This window comes from Equus caballus, chromosome 28 (genome assembly GCF_041296265.1).
Source record: "Equus caballus isolate H_3958 breed thoroughbred chromosome 28, TB-T2T, whole genome shotgun sequence".
In the NCBI taxonomy this organism is placed as follows: domain Eukaryota; kingdom Metazoa; phylum Chordata; class Mammalia; order Perissodactyla; family Equidae; genus Equus; species Equus caballus.
This window is the reverse complement of record NC_091711.1, coordinates 23,882,080-23,903,847: the sequence shown is the minus strand read 5'-3', so window position 1 is coordinate 23,903,847 and position 21,768 is coordinate 23,882,080. Positions and strand designations below refer to the sequence as shown.

General features: G+C 36.3%; 1 protein-coding gene across 5 annotated transcripts in view; it reads left to right on the top strand.

The window, feature by feature from the left end:
- Window positions 1-21,768, top strand: part of EEA1 (early endosome antigen 1) — a 134,829-nt gene that overhangs the window by 15,394 nt on the left and 97,667 nt on the right. For 3 of the 5 annotated variants that reach the window (XM_023631150.2, XM_070254481.1, XM_070254480.1), the window contains exons 2-4: window positions 10,552-10,644; window positions 16,832-16,957; window positions 21,065-21,189. In XM_023631150.2, the coding sequence (XP_023486918.1) occupies window positions 10,552-10,644; window positions 16,832-16,957; window positions 21,065-21,189 (344 nt within the window). The remainder of the gene's footprint in view (window positions 1-10,551; window positions 10,645-16,831; window positions 16,958-21,064; window positions 21,190-21,768) is intronic. The other 2 variants (XM_023631152.2, XM_070254482.1) reach the window with 1 other exon arrangement.

The following is a 21,768-nucleotide window of genomic DNA, read 5'->3' as shown; positions in this document are numbered from 1 at the left end:
TCATTAAAGTTGTAGATGGCTCTAGGTTAGGTGGAATTGCTCACATTTCAGAAAATAAGAATTGTTCACAGCTGAAAGCTGATAAAAATGAGTTAGGGTTAAATGTAGTGTATTTGTAAAGAAGTTAGGATATATTTGTAAAGAAGTTTACTCTTGTGCCTGGTTTTGTGATGGATAGAAAAGTGTCTGTGGAGTTACATGGTCCTATAAGTTTTCCAGGTCTGGGTCGTATTATGGTGAAAGTCTGAGTAAGCCTTCTACTTCAGGGTTTGGTATTGATCAGGATAATTTCTGTTTTAAGAAGATGGTGGAGAAATGAGAAAGAACTCTGAGGACCAAAAAAAAAAAGTAATAAGCAAAAATGAATTATGAGAGAAGTTTAAAGGTGTTAGAGTTATAATGGAGATTAGAATGAAGGGTATTAGTGACCGTTCAAGGTTGAAGATTTAAAGCAAGCAGGAAAAAACTTGAGACATTTTATGTGAAGTTTGAGGCTGACACCTAGGAGTTAGGTTTAGGAGTATAGAGGTATAAAATGAAAAGTGGAAGGTCTTTTCCCCAGTAGTCATTGCTGATAGTTTCTTGTGTATTTTTCCACAATTTTTGATGCACGTATCCGTTAACATTATACAAATATGATCCTGTTCTTCATATGAATTTGAATTTTTTTTCACTTAACATAGTTTGGAGATCTTTCAGCATAGGCACTTTCAGAACTACCTCTTTTATTTGTTTTTAATAACTACATTATATTCTATTGTATGGATTATTTAATGTAACTAGTCTCCTGTTGAAGGGCAGTTTATTTCCAGTTTTGTGGTTATAAACAACATTGCAGTGAACATGTACATATATAGGGGATACTTTTGTCTTCTGGGTAATTTTCTGGCAGTGAGTCAGAGAGTATGTAGGTTTTCTGTATTTAGTTACACTCCCGGAAACAATGTTTGAGAGTGTTCATTTTTTTTCAACAGCAGTGAGTATTGTCGAAGAATGAAAACATCTTGATTTTACTCAAATAGCCTGAAAACCAGATTGGCAGTTGTCATTTAGTCTTCCAGTTTCTTGTTTTTAACTTAAAAAGTTAAAAAAGAAAAGATACAAAATAGAATGATGTAAATCTTGGAGTAGTTACATTGTTCCTTTTTTAAGGTGGGAGAACTATTGTGTGTCAGTTAAATTCAGATGGACAGTTTTATTGTGTCCTTACTAGGAATTGTGGTGAATACCTCGCTCTGTACAGGGCTCCCATCTTCACAAAGGTTCCTTTTCTCTTTTGTGAAGAAGATACAACATTGCATCTACCGTGTATAATTGTATGTATTGCTGCATAATAAACCATCCCCAAACTTTGGCTTTGACTTAAAATAAGCACCATTTTATTTGCTCTACATTCTGTGGATGAGCAGTTTGGGCTAGGCTTATCTGAGTGGTGGTTCTGCTGGTCTCTCTTAGAGTTACTTATCCAACTGGGATTATCTGCCTCTCTGATTGGGGTGGATAGTCTAAGGTGGCCTCACTGAGATTGCTGATTATATTCAGTTAGCCACAGGGCTTATAAGGTGGCAGAACATTTCAAGCAAGAAGAGAGCAAATCCCATTGTGCAAGCACTGTTCAAACACAAGTCTCTGCTTGTATCTCGTTTGCTGCTCAACCATCAGCCAAGGCAAGTCTCGTGGCCAGCCTAGAGTCCATGTGGGAGAGGCTTACACAAGAGAATTACAAGGACATTGAAACATAGGCGTGATTCATTGAGCGTCATTGCTCTAGCAGTCTACCACAGATACCACTTTCTTCTTCCTTGTGTTATGAGTAAGTTTTACAAGAGAAATATAAATAAGAGACATCGTAGAATTTGAAGGACAAAGATTTCTTAACTGATGGGGAAGATTCAGGAAAGGTTTTATGATGTCATTTAAGTTGGAAAGACTGATTTCATCAACAGTTGCAAAATGGTGATTTTGTAAGTCTTTCATTCCTTCTACATACGTTATCTGGCATTTTTCTGTAAAGAACTTTTCAGCATCAACCAGGGCTATTTTATTACCATGAATTTCAGTGCATACTGGAAAGGCAGGATAAATGCTCAGTTCTTTTCTTTTAATTACTAATTGTCTCAATAAGAGTTGATACACTACTCTAGTAGTGATCAGTGAGGCTTGCTTATTTGTCTTTTGACTTTCGAGAGAACTTTTGGACTTTTTTGTATATTTTATGAAGTCATGGATTTATATATATTTAGTGGGTTTCAATCAGTTGGAGTAAGTGTGATTTTTTGATGTGCAAGTTGTCCCAAGTTTAGCTAGTAGAAGTGCCTTCAGGGTAATTTACATCATTTGAGGGGACCCTATTAATGTTTGATAGCTTCTTTGCTTTTTGGCACAACAATATGTCCCGGGTTCAGCTTGTAAAATTTCTCCCCCAGGCTAGAATCGGCCATTTCTCCAAAAAGTCCTGGTTGTGTTACTGAACCAAAAGTGGGTTTACCTCCTCACCACTTAAAATCAGACTCTCAACCAGAAGTTGTTGTCACACAAAGTAGAACTTATTTGCAACAAATAGGAGGCCACGAGGAATCATTTCCAAAGTCGTGACTGTCCCCAAACACAGGAAAGCCAGGGGCATTTTATTTTGGATGGGTAATGAATATTCAAAAGAGAGAGGTGGGCATTTTCTTGCACGGGCTTGGTTGGAAAACATGCTTCCACAAACACTGCCAGGGATGATGATAAGGCCTGAGCTCCTCCCAGGGAGTACCTCTTAGCATTGAAAATGAGGCAGAGATCTCAGGCGTGCTCTTGTGGTGGGGCTTGTCTGGTTCAGGGTAGTTGGTGATTGTATCTGTTAAAAAGTTAAATGCTTCCATATCACCCTTGAGTTCCTTGGGGCAATTAGTCCATGATGGTTCTTTTTGGTGGGGAGTGTTATTGAGCTATCACTGTTTGGACGCACAGAGTGCTTCTGGCTTGTCATTGCTTTTAAGCTTTTAAGTGATAAGAACTAGGATACATATGTACATATAAATATATATTTAAAAAGCAAAACAAAATGAGTTCAAATGTAAGATTATAAAGTGGTTTTTGGTTCTTTAAGTTCGTATTTTTTATCTTATACCAAATACCTTGGTTCTGAACATTAACATAATTATTTTTCTTAAAAATATACATAAAATAGCTTTAACATAGTAGTACTAGTGTTACTGTTAATTAGATTACCGAATGAATTTTACTATTTTTTTTTTACCAATTCTTTTTGTCCTATACTATGTCTCACTTAAGACTATGTAGTCCGAACACTGTGTTCTTAAATCACTTGAAATAATTATTTTTTCTGTATGGCTGTACCATCAACTTGAGATTCAGTTAGGTTTTTAAAAAATTTTTAAAAGTGTGATAAAATTTATACTATTTTAAAGTGTACAATTCAGTAACATTATGTACGTTCATATTGTTGTGCAACCATCACAACTGTCTATCTCCAGAACACTTTCATCTTCCTAAACTGAAACTCTGTACCATTAACCAGTCACTCCCAATTCCTCCACCCCCTATCCTCTGGTAACCACTAGTGGTAACCGCTATTCTACTTTCTGTCTCTATAAATTTGACTATTCTAGGTTCCTCAGACAGGTGGAGTTGTACACATTGGTCCTTTTGTGTCTGGCTTATTTCACTTAGCATTGTGCTTCCTAAGGTTCATCCTTGTAGCATGTTAGAATTTCCTTCCTTTTAAAGGCTGAATAATCCACTGTATGTGTATACCACATTTTGTTTATCCATTCAACCATTCATGGACATTTGGGTTGTTTCCACTTTTTAGCTATTGTGAATAATGCTGCTGTGAACGTTGGTGTACAAATATCTATTCAAGTTCAGTTAGATTTTAACTGAGGTTTTTAATAAATGAAGATTATTATTAATTAAGCTAGAGAACATAGGAGGAAAAGAAACTTTTTCCTAGGGATGGTAAAGGGTTGAGATAAATGAAGGGTTTGATTTTGGATATGATTCTTTTGAGATGCATTGGGAGATCAATTAGAAAGCAACTGGAAATGTGGGTATAGAGGTATAGAGTGTTAAATTAGGTCTCAGTTTTATAGTCCAGGTGAGAGATGATGGCACCTTGAGCTAAGATAATGGCAAAGGAGAAAGAGAAAGAATAGATTGAAAATTTGTGTGGGTGGTTGAATAAGTTGGCGATTGATGTGGCTGGGAAGGGTAAAGAGAGGAGTGAAGGGTAATGTTTGGATTTAGGTGAGATGGGTGGGTGATGTTTCTGTAATCTGAGGTGGAGACTGCAGATGGGTGAAGGGTTTGTGAGAAAAGATAATGAATTTGGTTTTGAATAAACTGACTTTGGGGTGCTTTGGAGGGATTCAGGTAGAGATATTCAGCAGGACAGGAGAATATGATTTGAAGTTCAGCCAGTTCTAGATTAGATTTAGGGTTTTAGTATCATCAGCATTGGAGGTAATTAAAATTAAGGCAGTAAATGAGCTCACTAGGGAGTGTACGGAAGCTGAGAGATTGAGCTGGAAACTCCCTGGGAAGCTCTGGAATGCTTTCCATGAAAGTAAAATTTTTTTTCCCTGTGAAATAGTACTTGTCATGTGCAAATATACTTTTTCACTTCATCTGTCTATGGTAAGTTCTTAGCTCTTAATATTAGGAAAGGGGTCATGAGGGCGCTAAGAAATCTTTGGTTATCCGTTTACAGTACCAGGATCAGGTAACGTGTTTAAAGCACCCTTCTCAAGGTCTGCATATAGTAGATGGCTCTTCAGACTTATTGAATTTCTGAAAATCTTCCTGGTTGGGTTTTCTTGTGGGCTAGGGGTGAAACAGAGTAACAAAATCAGTGCTGAAAGTTACATTTTGTAAGAAGTCCTTATAGATGTCTTATAAATCCCCAAGGTTTTGAGGTTATGTGTTATTTAATTTCTAATACTTGTATTCTTTCTAGTTTCAGAAATAATTTTGCTAAGTATAAGGTGTGTATAGTAAACCCTATAACAAGGGTTTTTTGTTTTTTGGTTTTTTTTTAAAGATTGGCGCCTGAGCTAATAACTGTTGCCAATCTTCTTCTTCTTCTTTTTTTCTTTTTCCTTTTCTGCTTTTTCTCTCTAAATCCCAGTACATAGTTGTATACTGTAGTTGTGGGTTCTTCTAGTTGTGGCATATGGGACGCCGCCTCAACACGGCCTGAGCAGCGGTGCCATGTCCGTGCCCAGGATCCAAACCAGCGAAACCTTGGGCCACTGAAGCAGGGTGTGCGAACTTAACCACTCGGCCTTGGGGCCGGCCCTACAACAATGTTTTTTTCAAGGACTTTTATAAAAGCAAAAATTTGTTTTTAGTCAACTCACCTTTTTCTGGGAATTAGTCGCTTATTAACTGAGCTTTTGCTGCCTTGCCTTGTTTCCTGTCTAGTTTCAGCTAGAGCAGTGTGGGTTGTGCATTTGCCTGTTAAGGGTTTGTTCTCTCTCTTCTGTGTGCAAAGACTGTTCTGGTTATCACTTTAGTCGGTTTTTGTGCTTTGCTGGTACATAAAATTTAGAGATGAGGTTTTTTATTTTTACTAGCAATTAAGTTGTGAAACTGATTGAAGAGTTATTTTCTGAATGAGGTTTTTCTCTTCCTACTTGATCTTCTCTAGAGTGAAGTCATATATAGAGTTGGGAGGGGTGGGGAGAGTATGTTGAGAGTTTGGAAGCTCTGACTGAGTATATCACCAGATATTAGAAAAACTTTTGTTATTCATCTATTAAAATAGGTGTTGCTTTTTTTGGTTTGTTTTTGATGAAGAAGATTGCCCCTGAGCTAAGATCTATTGCCAATCTTCCTCTTTTTTTTTTCGCCCCAAAGCCCCAGTACATAGTTGTAAGTCATTCTGGTTCTTCCATGTGGGATGCTACCACAGCGTGGCTTGATGAGCTGTGTGTAGGTCTGTGCCCAGGATCCAAACTGGCGAACCCTGGGCTGCTGAAGCAGAGCTTGTGAACTTAACCACGAGGCCACTGGGCTGGCCCCCAAGAGTTGTTCCTTATATGCTACAAGGTATATTTTTGTTTCTGTTTTTCTTTGCTATTAGATTAAGACTTTTAGTCACAATTGGAAGACACAGATATCGGTTGCTTTGGATTACAGTAGTGCACTTGTGATTCTCACATGTAGATCATTTAAATTGTATTCAGTAAACAAGTAGTCTGTAGTAGATCAGATATAGTTTTCAAAGAAACTTCATGTTGTTACAACTTCTTTGATAGTGAGACTTCCTTTCAAGGTATTGCTAAAGTAAACAATGATAACATTTTTTTTTGCCCAGTGAAGTGCTGTTCTTCCTTCAAAGACTTGTATTTGATTCTTTGATAGCAGTTTTTGCAGAGATTAATGCTGCTTTATACTAATCTTATAGCTGTTGTTAGTAGGACTCTGTTTTTATATTACCAACAAGCTAGGGTGGCCTATATATTGCAGGCATCTGTTCTTATTGGAATACTTTGAATACCATATAAACATTTTTCCCCCTGTAATTTTTAATGTTGATTTGTTTGGCTGAAGCCACTAAGCATTAATGATAGGTGTTTGATAACTGCAATTATCTGGATCTTTTTGCAAGCCCCAATTTTTTTTGTTTTATTTTAAAAAAATCTGAGAAATTTAAAAAGTAATGTGGCCACACTAATGAAAAATTTTTGTGGGGGGTAGGTGGGTGGTTAACAAAATCACCAACACAAATTTTATGCTTTTAATAACCTAGGGAAAAAATAGCAACAACAACAAAAATAGCCCTAACATAAAACTCATCAGTTTTATATGACCTTTCGCTCTGTGTTTATATTTTTACATAATTGAAGCCATAATATATCCAAACTTTGTACTTTGCCTCTCTTACCAATTCAGCATTATATTACATGCATTATCATTTTTCTATATAACCCTCACACTTGTCATTTGTAATTGTCAAGTTTGTTGAATGCGTATGTCACAATTTAGTTAATTATTTCTTTGTTTTGAACATTTAGATCGCTTATAATTTTTCACTTTTGTGAATAATGCTTTGCTTGGAATACCCATTCATCCTTGCCTAGAAAAGGTTTGATCAGACTTCAAGCCCAAATGCAGTGCTTGGTGGACTTTACAGCAAGGGGTAGTGGGCTTCCCCACTCTGAGTTCCCTCGTGGGCCTCGCTCTCTGTTACCTACCGTGGAGGGGACGTTTTGGTCCAGTTATCCTGTGAGAACCTGTTGCCTCTACCTGTTGTAGTTCCCAGAACTCTGTGTGTTTCTGTTTTATTTTTGGTCCACTGAGATTCTTTCTTTGATTTTGAGCATGGTTCTACTTTTTTAATGTTTAAAAAATTCTTATCTGTTGCTGATCTTTGATTGGAGCTGAGGCAGCTTGGTTTCTCTGTGAATAGCAAGTGCTACCTGGACTGGAGTTGTGGACAGTCTCTCTTTACCATGGCGTATTTCAGTGTTTTATATCTCCTACCCCATTCCACGTTACCAGTTTAACCTGTTTGATACCTGGGTGTGTGTGTGTGTGATAACTTTCCTTCAGACACATTTATTTTTCTTTACATACAGTGTTCTTATTTCTGCCCTGTCTGCGTGTGTGTGTGTGTGTGTGTGTGTGTGTGTGTATGATGAGAGGTTCATCTAGTTGGAATGATTGCCATTTTACTTAATTAAATTTAACTTTTCCTTCAAAGAATAAGTTTTTTTTTCAATTACCACAACTAGTGTTGATCTCTTCTTTCTCAGAATTCTACTTGCGTTCAGAACTCCTCCATTTAGGGTTTGATTTTTTTCAAGTTGTTTCCTACCTCTTTTTGTATACATTAGTTGGATTTCCCCAGCCAGGTTGTTGTCTGCCTGAAGGCATGGTCCTTGTTTGTCTTACATGCCTCATGCCCAGGGTTCTGTTTGTCATCCAGAGCCTTAATGCTAGGTACTTCATGGGAGACAAATAAATATCTATTGAAGAAACCATTAAACAAAATGAATGTGTTGTGCAATTTTTGGTTACTGTAAAAGATATCTAAATTTATGTAGTAATTTTTCTGAAAAAACACAATTTGGAGGTATTTATCTCCCTATCACTTTAAATTTTTAGCACAAATTATTCTAATCCCATTGTTTTTGCAAAGTAAAACTTTTATAAATGGAAAACTTAGAATGCTTTCTATTGTTTCTTCAAGGTCAGTGTTACTGTAATGGGACCTCTCATTGAAGTAATGGGATTTTGGTGGCCTGAGAACAGAGCAAGTTCTTAGAAATTTAGTAACAATCAGGGGGAATATGTTTAAAATATGGGCATTAAAAGCATCTTATGATGGTTTCCCTATTGTTTCTCCTTTTACTTCTCTTGCCTCTTGGGCTTTATTAGGTGTGTTTAACTAGGATTATTTTAGGCAAATTGGAGAAAGGATGTTTTTTGTGATGGTAATAAGATGGTGTAGATATTTCTTTGAATTGCTTGCTTCTTCTCAGGCAAGGTAAATCTCAGGTGAAAAGCCATCTGGACTCTAGAAAAGTAAAGGATACATAAATGGGGAAAATGTAGTTTTTGGGAGGTACAGCTTTTGTTTCCAGTGCTTTTGGGGATGAGGTCACTAGTTTTAAAAGCCATTCTGTGGGGCTGGCCTGGTGGTGTAGTGGTTGGGTTTGCATGCTCAGCTTCAGCTGCCCATTGTTCATGGGTTGGGATCATGGGCATGGACCTACACACCGCCCATCAGGCCATGCTGTGGTGGCGTCCCAGATACAAAACGGAGGAGCATTGGCACAGATGTTAGCTCAGGGACAATTGTCCTCAAGCAAAAAGAGGAGGATTGGCAGCAAACCATTGTGGTCTGAAGTTGTTGAAATGTCGAGTCAAAAATGAATTTCTGGTTTTATACAATTCTTTATATTAAGTATATAATTTAAAGACTTTTCTTTAACTTTTTCACCAGTTACTTTTTTGCCACATCCATGAGTGTATCGTTAAATCCAGATAGCTGGTTTTTATTTCTTTATAAATTCATGTCTGAAGTATACCATTTTGGGAAAGAATCTTACTTTGCTTTCTGGAGGAGAGTAGTTAATATAGTTAAAATGAGAATTTTATGGCCGTTAAATGAACACAGTAAAGACATACTCTGGGTAAGTTTAGAAATTTATATTTTGGGAAAAATATGATAGGAATATGGATCATTCAATTTGGAGAAGTCTGCTTATTTTTAATATCAGAAAGAGTTTTCAATGTAAAAGTAATTTAACTATGAATCTAAAATTCTGAAAAAATATAACAAAAACTGAAAAACTAAAGCCAAAACACCCATAATCTTGTCTTGCTACAGAAATTATTATTTACATTTTGGGATATTTCTTTTGAATCTCTTTTCTTATATAAACAATTTTTGTATGTGATTATAATCATAGAGTGTATGTGCTTCCACTTTCCTATGCAGTTTTTATAATCATTTTATGTGATGAATTTCAAAGTAGATGTAATTCATCCTTATTTGGCATTTATGTTGAGTATTTAGTAGTGATGTACAGGATGTTTGTGCATTGAGGCAAATGTATAATGAATTATTCTCAATTTGGGGTGCTTGAGGTGCATCTCAGTGGAGATGTCCAGAAGAGAAGCAGTATGGGTTACTAATTAAGAGCTGGAATGCTTGAGTTAACATCTTTACTTCCATTTATTAGCCATGTGACTTTGGGCAAGTTACTTAGTTTGTACACCTTGATTCTCTTGGGCAAAGTGAGAATAATGATAGCATCTACCATGAATGTTTTTTATAAGGATTATTGAGTCAGTCCTTGCACTCTGAATGTTTTTTGTTCAGTGTTTTAACTAGATTTCCACCTCCTTCAAGGTAGCACCTGCCTAACATGATGATGTTAGAAGATAAATGGTGCAGGAGGGAAAAAAAGACCTTTAATCCTCCAAACTGTACTTTGGTGATGGAATGTCAAGTATTGGAGACAGTGGTAATGATTGGTGTGGGTGGTAGGTGGATAGTTGGCTGGCTAATTTGGACTGTGTTGATCTTTTTAGCAGCCTTCAGAACATTGTAATTTAGTTGGTGTAGTAGAGAGAGCTATGCAACAGGAGTCAGAAGATCAGCATTCTAGTTCTGCTTCTTTCTAATTTTTGTGAACGGTACAGTCTTGAGAAGTCCCTTAGTTGCTTTGAATCTGTTTTCTCATCTACAGAGATAACATTTGCTCTGCCTTTCTCAGAAATGTCATTATGGTTAAATAAGATGTTCTGTGAAAGTGAGTTGATGACTGTAAAGTGCTATATACAAAAATAAGCTTTTTATTAATTTAAAAAGACTAAAAATGAGAGAATGCATATAGAGATTTTGCTACCGTATTAGGCACAGTCAGTCTTCAGTGAAGGACAGCTGCTAGTACTGTTGGTTATTATTGAGAAGACAGTCATTTTATGTGTAAGGCTAGCTGTGACTACTGTTACGGTTATTAAATAGTTTAGGAATATGTTGTTAATATTTGCTTTGATTTTTTTTTTCCCCTCCTGTTTGTGTTTCAGACTCCTGGGAGAGTGGGCTCTCAAGGTTCTGATTTAGATTCATCAGCAACTCCTATAAACACAGTGGATGTCAATAATGAAAGCTCCTCAGAGGTATGAAAATAAATTTGGCAATAAAATTCAATGTTATTTAAGGAAAAATAGCTAATATTTGGAGTAACGATTGGTAATTTAAGCTTTTGTAGGAAAAGTTTTCATAAGTCTCTTAACAAATTGGAATGCAACTTTTGAATCACACTTGTAGATATGTGCTAGTGCTTAGTTGATAGACTGAGAAAGTGCCTATTAAGACTGAAAAATAATATTGCCAATATGTGTTCAATGCTTATGTCATCTCTGAGGATTTAAAAATCTGTTTATGAAGAATTACCAGTTAATTAGTGTCTATTTATGTGTCTATACTGTCATGAACCACTGAGCTAATGAAAAATTAGGTTATCATGAGATGTATACATTATTTGTTGTCCTCATGTATGACTTTATAAGAACTTGTATCTTTGAGAGCTTATTAAAAATTAATGGAGAAAGTAAACAACTCTAAAAATGAAATAACTCAAAGTTTTTGAGAAGTCAGTCTTAGTAGTTGCTTTATTATTATTATTTTTAACAAACAGTATTTGCTTGTTATAGAAAAAGAAGGTAAAGAAAGAGAAGAACATAAAAACTACCCATAACACTGCCCCTTAGAGACTGACACATTCATATTCTGCTCTTTTTGTTAGTTTTCTCTTTCTGGGCCCAATTGTACGGTCTACCCCGTCCCCTTTTCTCTGGTCTCCCCTAACCCACCTCTTGGTCGGTGAGTCTGTCTTACATGTGTTTCTGGGTATGTCTCTTTCTATCCATTCGTCTCTCTGTTTTGTCGCTCTCTGACCAGCTGTCTCTTCATCTGGCTGTCTTCATGTATGTGTATATTAACTATAATACGATCTAACCAGAGCAAGAAGAAAAGTATCAGTTGAACTTTATTAAGATCAAGTTTAAGAAAATGTCTTTAGGAAAGATGTTCCAAACTGTGTTCATGACATGATGAGCTCAAAGTGCTCAGTAGTAACCCTGGAAAGGAACCTAGTAATAATTGTTGACCTCAGTTAGACCTAAAAAAAGAAAAAAATCTCTGATGGGTAGTGGGCAGTTCCTGGTAATCCTGCTACATTTTCTTATTGGGGTCATTTTCCTACTCTCTGAGATAATTGTACTCTCTTCCCTATCCTCAAATCTCCCATGTGTCTTACCCTATTCCCACCTTTTCTCAGTCACCTTCTATCTCATTGAGAAAATAGGAACCGTTAGATGAATCTCTTCATTTTGTCACCAAAGCTATACTTGCACCCGTTTTCTCTTTTTTACTTTAATACATGGAAGACAGGCCCCTTGTTCTGTTGAATTTTAATCCTTTCTCTTGTGCTCTGGATTTTATTCTCATTCTCAGCTTATCTTCTCTCCCTCCTGCCGCTTTAGTTTTTACGTGTCTTGCATTATTCTCGTCAGCATACAAATACTGCTTTAGCGGTGCCACTAACCTGGGACTCCCTTAAATTAAGTTTAGTGCTTGACATTCTTCAGATTATACAGTAGTGTAAATTTCAACTACTAACCTAATTGAGGGCTGTTCGTCATTATGAATTCTCAGGGGAAATTGTTTTTTCCATATGCCCAGTGCAAAGGTACACACTTGTCAAGGGTCTTGGTCAGTGTCTCTCTTTCTCTCTCACACAATCTCTTTCTCTCTCTCTCCCCCTCAGTCTCTCTCTCAGATTTGTTTCTCTTTTACCCTGAGGTGAGCTTCCTCTTTGAACAAAGTCTAAGTTTTCACACTGTGCCCTTAGCAGCCATGTAAATGGAATTTGAAATAACGTGGTCTTCAGGACTTTAAAGAAGTAGAAATAAAGCAGTAGCTTGCTTTGGTGCTCATTTGTGTCATATTTTATGTTTTATTGTATATAACATGTATAATATCATTTTAGTCAGTATGGATTATTATAACAACAGTACCATAGACTGAGTGACTTAAATAACAAACATTTTATTTCTCATAGTTCTGGAGGCGGAAACGTCCTAAAGCCTTCAAGATCAGGGGTCTGGCAGACTCTCTGTCTGGTGAGGGCTTGCTTCCTGGTTCATACATGGCTGTCCTCACGTGGTAGAAGGGTTAAGAGAGCTCTCTGTGGTGTCTTTTATAAGGGCACTAACCCTATTCGTGAGGGCTCCACTCTCATGGTCTAATCACCTCCCAAAGGCCCCACCTCCTAATACCATACATTGAGGGTTAGAATTTCAGCATGTGAATTTTGAGGGGGTACAGAAACATTCAGTCTATAACAAGTATAATACATAATGTAATGTCATTTTTTATATCACTTATTTGTTAATATCAGGACAGTTGTTCAGACTATTTAGTATACTATATTGCCAGAAGCACATGTCTTCGTTCATTCTTTCTTTCCAATCTGGCTTCCATCACCCAGTGAAACTACTCATTAACCACCTGTGTACTGCCAAATCTGATTTTTATTTAACTAGTCCTTTGGCTAGAGAGACCAGAGTTTTCTTGGGGAATTTTTTTAAGTGGCCACTGAAGTTTCCAGGTTGCCAACTTCTCCAGCATCTAATCTGGAATATACAAGGCAAAAAGAAAACCCACAGTACTCGCCACTGTGTCAGTCCTTGGGTCCTGAGATCCTTAGCTGGTCTGCCTTCTCTTTATCCTTCAGAGTCTTCAAATGTTTGTTTTATATATAGTGTCTAAGGATTTTAGCTGTGCTTAGCAGGAGGAATAGGGACAAGTATATCTATTTCATTTTGTCTGGAACTGGAAATTTGCCCATTTAAAAAGTTGGATTCTTTATCTTTTTATTATTAAACTGTGAAGTTCTTTATGTATACTGGGTACAAGTCCTTTGTCAGTGTATTGATTGCCTCCCTTTTACCCCATTGGTGTGGGAAGAATTCCTGCCCTAGGGTTATGGGGATGGCTGAATACATGATTAACCCGAAACTGGACAGATGAGCTCAACAGTAGTTTATTAGTCACACATACTCACAGTCCTGGGGAGGAGGACACTGCATGCCACATAGGGCCACACGAGGATTGCACTTGGGAACAAAATGAACCACCAGGGGCAGTGAGAGGCGGGCTGTATAGTATCAAGAGGGTGAGGTGTCCCTTGCTTCCTCCAGGAGGTTGTGATTGGCTCGTCTGAATGATTCCATGGGCTGGCAGGGAACTGAAACCTGCCACTCAGGGATGAATAGGTCTTGTGGTGGTTCCCTGTGAAAAGGTGGGTTGACTAGAGGACCTTGTCTGTGAGAGCAGAGTAGGGTGTGGAACTTGCAGGGAGGCCATTCGAAGCCCTCTCAGTTTCATCAGTTGTCAAGGCAGCAGATAATATTGGGACGTAGTTTTAGGTCTCATGCCACAGTCGGATATATGTGATATGGATATTTTCTCTCAGTCTGTGGCTTGCATTTCGTTTTGTTAATGGTGTCTTTTAGACAGAATAAGTTTTTAATTTTGGTGACGTCCAATTTGTCAGCTTTTTCTTTTATTGTTAGTGCTTTTTGGGTCCTTCTACAAAATTTTTTGTCTGCCCTGAGGTTGCAAAGACTTCTCTTATGCTTTCCTCTGATTTAAAAAAAGATCATTTTAGCATGTACATTTAAGTCTATGATTTATTTTAAATTCTTATGTATGGTATGAGATAATGGTTCAGGCTTATTTGTTTCATGTGGATATGGAAACCACATTTTCCATATGATTGTTTCAGTACCGTTTGTTGAAAATGTTACCTTTTCTCGTTGAATTACATTTTCACTTTTATGAGAAAGCAATTGGCCTTACATGTATGTTGTATTTCTGTGCTGTTTATTCTGTTTCATTGGTCTATATTTATGTCAATCCTGTCTTGATTTCTGCAGTCTCGTATTAAGTGTTGAAATCAGGTAGTATAAGTCTTCCAGTTTTGTTGCTCTTTTTCAAATTTGTTTTTACTCTTATGTTGTAGGTTTTTTGCATTTATCTGTAAGTTTTAGAAAAGTTGTTTTAGGATTTTGATTAGGATTACATATAAACTACAGATTGATTTGGGGGAGAGAGGCTATCTTACCAATACTGAATCTTCTAAATTGTGCACATGGTTTAAGTCCCATTTCTTTAATTTGACTCAGCTAGGTTTTGTAGTTTTCGTGTAGAAGTCTTATCCATCATAAATTGATTCCTTAGCAATGTTTTTCATGCTAATGGAAATAGTGTCGTTTCTAATTGTATTTTCCAATTGTTTGTTTCTGTGATACAGAAGTACAGTTAACTTTGTATACCTGTCTTTTATTTTACAACCTGACTAAATTCATGTATTCATTCTAATAGGTTTAGCTTTTTTGGGGGAGTGTATTAGGGTTCTCCAGAGAAACAGAACCAATAGGGTTCATATATATATGTTCTTAGCATAATGGATGGAGCATAGTAATCACACTCAGTAAATACTTTTTGAATGAATGAATAGCTGTATGTGGAAACTTACATTGAGGAAACCAGAGTAAAGTGAAATGCAGCATAAAGCTATCATGGCAAAAAAATGCAGTGATGCCTTCTTTTAAAGTAGTAGCATACTGTAGTTTTATTAGCACTTGGGACTGTGGTTACCTAGAAGACATCCCTTTCATCAGTTAAAAAAGAATGGATTCATGTTCTTCCTCACTTTCGTCTCTTGACTAATCTCTTTTAGGTGTTGTTAACAGAAGGAATAATGATACTAATGATAGCCAACCTTTATTGAATCTTTTCTTTGTACCAGGTGCTATGGTAAGCACTTCGCATGTATTATCTCATTTAATTCTCATGAGACCCATATGAAGTAGATGTTATTGTTACCTCGTTTAACAGATGAGCAAGTTGAAGGTCATATAAGCTGTGGAGAGTGGTGTGAATCCAGGATTCAAGCCCAAGCCTAGCTTTTAACTGCTACTTTCTCTTGCCTCCCCCTTTGGCACTTTGTTTGCAGCCTTCTCTCCTTCGTTGCTGTTATCCTAAGAGATGTTAGTTACTCGTGGAGCAGCCTAGCCTTCCATTTCTTAATGTTATCAGTGATCTTTATCACCTCTTTTCTAGCTACTCATGCTGTGGCAGTGTCTTTTACTTTATTATCAGGTAGAATAATTTCACCTGAAATGTTAAAATCGTATCCCCCATTCCTTACCATAGCTGTCTATCCCCTCAAAAACTTTATCGTATTCTCATTACTTGACTTCTTGACCTTGCTGAGTATTTCAGGATTTTAATTTCTGTCTTTTCTTCTAGTCTCTGCCGGCTTCATTTTCTTTCCTCTCTAACCTTACATTTAATGACAGTTAATATTTGTTGAGCACTTACAATGTCTTGGGCATTTGAGTCAGCATTTTATGTACTACACAATAACTCTAGGACAATAGGTTCTAATATCAGCCTTATTTTATAGGTGAGGAAACTGACACTTAGCAAAGTAAAGTGATTTCCTTAAGGTCATATAATCAACATAGATTTAGACTCAAATCCACATCTGTTTTTGACACCAAAACTCATGACATTATAACCTACTATCCTCCACCACTGTTCATTTTATTTACTTTCTTCCTGATGCTCTCAATTGCTCTATTCTCTTGTCCTTCTGCTATTCCTATCTGACAAAACCCCAAAGCGTAGATCAGTGTAACAGCCCACATTTTAAAATACAGATATTGTTAGGTGGAGGGAATTTGGAAGATTGTTTTAAAGTGATTTTATTTGGCTCTGAAAAGTAGAATGAAGGGTCACCTGCTAGGAACTATGGGTGTGGGCAGGAATGAGATCTCAGGCTAGTGGAGTATGGTGAAGACTAACAAATGGCTTTCAGTGTAAGAACTTTTTTGTTGAGAACTTTCTATCACATAAAGGTATTTGTTATTATAACTACCAATCATTTCTTGATCTAAAACAAAAGCTAACTTGCCGGTAATAGCTCTCAGATAACTAAAGGCAAAGTGTCATAAGCAAAAAAGAAGAATAATATTCTAACTAAAGCAACTGGTTACTATAATAAAAAAAAATTGAACTGATGGGAATTTATAGCATAAGATGGGAACTAATTTTACATGTCCTACTTGGATAGATCTTTCACCTTTTGTGTAGTTACTACTTGAAAATTTCCCTTACTTATACTAAAAAATGATACACTAATTATTTTCCTGAATGTCTATTTTTGTTGTCTATATTTTGTTTTATAAATAACTTTTTATGTATATCCTCCTAAAAGTTGTTATTTCACAGGGTTTCATCTGTCCGTTATGTATGAAAAGATGTATAACTGCTATTGATTTGTCGGAGCATTACCAGAAAGTGCACCCTGAAAATGAATCAAGAGGACAGGAACTTCTTAATGACTCCAGTGTTACTGTGGGTCTTGTGTGTTTTGTTTTAGCAGCTTGGTTATGGGTTGCTCAAAATAGCTTTGTTTTTCCTTGCCTCGGTGTTGCTTAACTTTTGATGCTACAAGGGAATATGGATTGCTTTAATTATGCATGCTTTCAAGAAGGTTCAATAAGGAGAACAGGCTCTTGGGAAGTCAGCTTGGTTGCTCGTACTGTTTGCAGCTGTCTTTTTGTGAATCTGTAAATAAAAGTTTAAGTTAATATTTTTGCATATATTTTGCCATGAAATTTGAAATGCAAAGTGAATGATATTTTATTTCAACATTTGTAAGTTATTTCTTTATTTTTTAGTTAATGTTTTGTTAGTGAATGTATTTAAATGCGTTAGGTTAAGGTGCTTAACTCTTACATAAAAAGAGGACTTTGCATGAGAACTGTTACTGTCTTTACTTATTTGGGAAAATATACAGCATTAGAACCTGGATCTTCCACTATTTCAGTCTTTGTTTTGACTCCCCAGACCTGAGGGAGGTGACAGAATGACACACACTCCTCGCCCAAGTGTTTCTCTCTAGGCTGTGGGGCTGGTGCATGTCTAAGGCTGGGGATGGGAGCCAGTGAGGAGGGGAAGTGTTGTCCATGTTTAGGCTGGAAAAAGTTCCTCAGATGTTCCTGATATATCTCTTTCCTTTGAAAATCATTACAGTAGTCTAAACAAAGAGAAAGATAGCTTTTTTGGATTTTTTTTACAAATATTATAGAAGAATGAAACTTTTTGTACCAGGAAAGACAAATAATCAGACCAACTTTTTTTCTGTGAGGCAATTATGTATATAAGAAAATGATGTCATCAAACATTCATGTATTTAGCATGTTACTAGATTACCTCTTTTGTGCTAGGTATTTTGTTAGGTAAAGGAGATAAAAAGGTCAGTGAGATATGATGTCTATCCCAGGAAGTTTCTATGATAGATATTATTTGCAAAAAGAGTGCAAAGGCAAATTCAACTTGAGGGAACTCCAGAAAAACTTCCCTGGGCAACTATTAAACCAGACATTCTCTGGGATGATGGGGAAAATGGGTGCATATAGGAGGACACCAGTTAAACTAGTTGGAGCAGTGCAAGGAAGGATGGAGGCAGAGGAGAGTCTAGGAACTCTGCTTAGCATTTTACCACTTGTCTTCCTTCCAGAACATGGAGGTGAACTTTTCTTTTTTATGAGTTAGCCAAAATCAAAAATGACAATCTCACTTACCTATTACTTAAATAAGAACTTTCTTTTTAACTAAAAGGACACTTGCTACAACAGGGATACCATAAGCATCAAGTTCAAGTGAGTTCTTAGCTGCAGTAGTTCTGAGAAAGGATTACAGATAACTGAGTATTGTTTTTAATTTTAAGTAAACTCTGTGTGTGTGTTTGGAAGTTGGTGAGATATTTGGAATGATTAAGGGAAATAAATGTAGCTGGCTATTTTTAGGGTTCTGTTGTTTGCTAACAGTACTTTTTTGGAAGTTATCTAGCTAACAGCCTCAATCCCCTTGAAGGTAATTTAGAAAAAATAGAGAAAGAGTCTCTTAATATCCAGAATTAGTATCACAAAGTCCGTGAACTGAAGATCACGCCATCTATTCATGGGACACCTCTCATTCTGAGCTTATTTTACTTTTATTTTAAATGAGTTATATGATTTTAATAAACTTTTTCCCTTAATCTACTCCTCCCCTCCATATCAGGCTAGCATTGTTAGAAATAGCACATGAATAATTTTTAGAAATGATTGTTGAAAGACAAAACAGAGTGTAGGAAAAACTACAAAATGTGGGTACAGGAATTAAAGAGGCTTGCCAGAATTAATAGAGTCAAAGACACCCATTCAGTGATTAATATTTATGCCTGTGAGACATCAAGGAAGGGTTTAATATCATCTATTTAGGAAGATGAGGAAGTCTGTGTATTTTAGAAAGATTTATTTTTATCAGAAGTGTCCCAAAAGTTGAAGTTTTATTTAAACATGCAAAATTCACTTAGGTGGAATCTTTCTCTAATTCACTATATATTACTGAATTTCTAAAATTTCTCTTTAGGGATGAATCAGTTCTTTCTGGAGTATTAACCTGGTAATATTTAGAAGCTTTAAGAAGGTATGGCATACCTTAATGTGATCATTAGCTTTCTGGCATCTTTAGGTATCTAGAGCCAAAACCTGCAAGTAGAGACAATAATCAAAAAGCCAAAATTGTGAAGATGAAGTAGTGTCATTGGGATGTGGATTCTCTGAGGAACACTCTATAATTTGCCTTCTAGTTACTAGCAGAAGCTGAGACACAAAAGAGAAATGACAGGCTAAATATTGTCAGGGTTCATGTGCTGTTGCACTAAAGGCATGTCAACTGCTGTGGTACAGCAGTTACTGGGCAGAAGGTATAAGAATGCCTAATTAAGCATAACGTAGAGACATTATGAAACATGATGGTAGATAATAGATGTTTTTGAAGATAGAGTGTAATGCCAGCTAGATTAACAGCCAGGCTGAGCATCAGATATCTCTGGAGCCTAATGGCATTATTCTGATATCCAAAGGCACATCCTCAGTGCTACTGTCTGCTTACTTCAGGACATTCGTTGGGGATCATTGCATTATTCACCTGTCGTGTCCTGCCCTTCTCTGTGAGCCTTACTCTGGCTCTGTGATCAGAACATACCTCTCTTTCCCAAAAGCAATGTGACTGTGTTTCATCTCTCTTCCTGCACCTTTGTTCATGCTCCTCCATTTGCTTAGAATGCCTTTTATTTTTGGCAAGTAAACCTCCACTCATTCTTTAGTACCTAATTCCAGTGTCTCATAATATGTATGTGTATTTGTGTTGTTTTTTTAAAGCATTAACTGCTTCCACACCAGAGTTGGTTACGTCTTCTCCTGTATTCCTATAGTTCTTTATATGTACTTGTGTTATACCCCTGTCTGCGAATGTTTGTCTACATATCTCCAATACTCAGTGAGCCTTGATTCTGCCACATAATGTGCATAAATGATAAATGAGGATATACTGTTTGCAAAGCACCCAGTGAAGGAACAGATGTTTTTATTTGTTTGTTTTTAGTTTTATGTCTTCAGAGTGCTTATTACTTAGCTGAGTCTATCCCTTGGAAGGTTTTATGATCGGCAAGCTGTTAAAGGTGTTCTGTTCTTCTTTTTTTTTTTTTTTTGCCAAATTCTGCCCTGCCAGTTCATTTGTATTTCATTAAATAAATGCACAATGTAGAAAATATATAGTATGTCCAAAATACTACACTAGCCATTAGGAAAACATGGATGAAAGCTCCAGTGTGTTGTGCGTTATAGTGAATGTAGAAAGTTGACAAGCTAATGAGGATAGTGCTGGAGGAAAGAAGTGGTATATACAAAGGCACAGAAATGTGAGCTAGCATGGTGTGTTCAGAAAACATAGGTACTTCAGTACATATGAAGCCTGTGGTATAGAGTGAGAGGTGTCCAGAGATCAGACTGAATCGGTCATTGGGGAAATACTCATGCAGGACCTCATATGCCATAACCGTATAATAATTTGGGCATTATTTATAGGTTTTTAATATTTTATGGGACTGTGTATTAGATTTAGGTTTTTGCACTGTTAGGTTAGCAAGGAATTTAGAGTACTTCTCAACCATTGTTAGGTTCCCTCTGGTAATTACGAGTTATTTACTGTATTACCTTTTGCCTCAGTGATCAGAAGGCTTCACGTTCTTAAATTTTTTATCATTCCTATGAAGTAGATTGGAGCAGATATTTTGCTAATGGGGATATCTAGAGAGAGGATATGTTGGCAGATCTCAGCTAGTCTTCTTGATTAGAACTAACTTCTCAGATTAGAATTCTATACTCTAGCAATTAATTTATTCAACGTAAAAGATTATTGTAAGAGTTTTCTTTATATTTTGTAGCTTCCCCAGAATGGACAATGATGTACCTTTGCACAATATTAGAATTTGGGCTTAAAATCCTAAATTACAGTTTACTTAATAGCACCACTGGTGTGAATAAGACATTTGACTATATTTCATAATATACAAATCGTTATTGCAATATTAAATTCTATTTTGAAACCTTTCTCTGCCTCTTTCTATAGGGTTTCATATGTCCCCAGTGTATGAAATCTCTTGGATCTGCTGATGAACTTTTCAAACACTATCAGGCAGTTCACGATGCTGGTAATGATTCAGGTCACGGAGGAGAGGCTCTCGCTTTGAAGCGGTACAGTGTAATAGTTTTAAAGTGTAATGTTGTATGAATGCATGTGATATCATTGTTTAATCATGAATAATTAGTTTGTGAAAATGGTAGTGTTTTATATTATTTAATTTTTTAAATCTGTCTTCATTTGGCATGGCCTTCCATCTTTACTGTTATAAACTATTTTGTCCTTGAGCAGCAACTATCTATACAAGCATCTACAACGTGGTACAGAGATTGCTTTAAAGAAGGTTGTGAATTATCAAAAGGTTAAATTATATTTAGCATATTCTGCTTAATAATGATATTCTTTGTTTTGAAGATTTTGTAGTAAGTTGTTAAAGTAATGAATTTAGCCAAGAATTAAATTTAATCATTACTTCTTAAAATTTCTTTTATAATCACCAATATAACAATGAACACACATGCACAATCTGCTTCGTGGCAGTTTTGCCTAACCGTTTTAAGAATTAAGTTAAATTAAAATGTAATTACTTAAAACAGCATTCAACAATATAACTTTGCTTTTCTACTGCTCTTGGTGAGAACTCTTGTCTTATATTCCTACTAAAGAAGAAAGCTTGATTGCATTCTATTTGT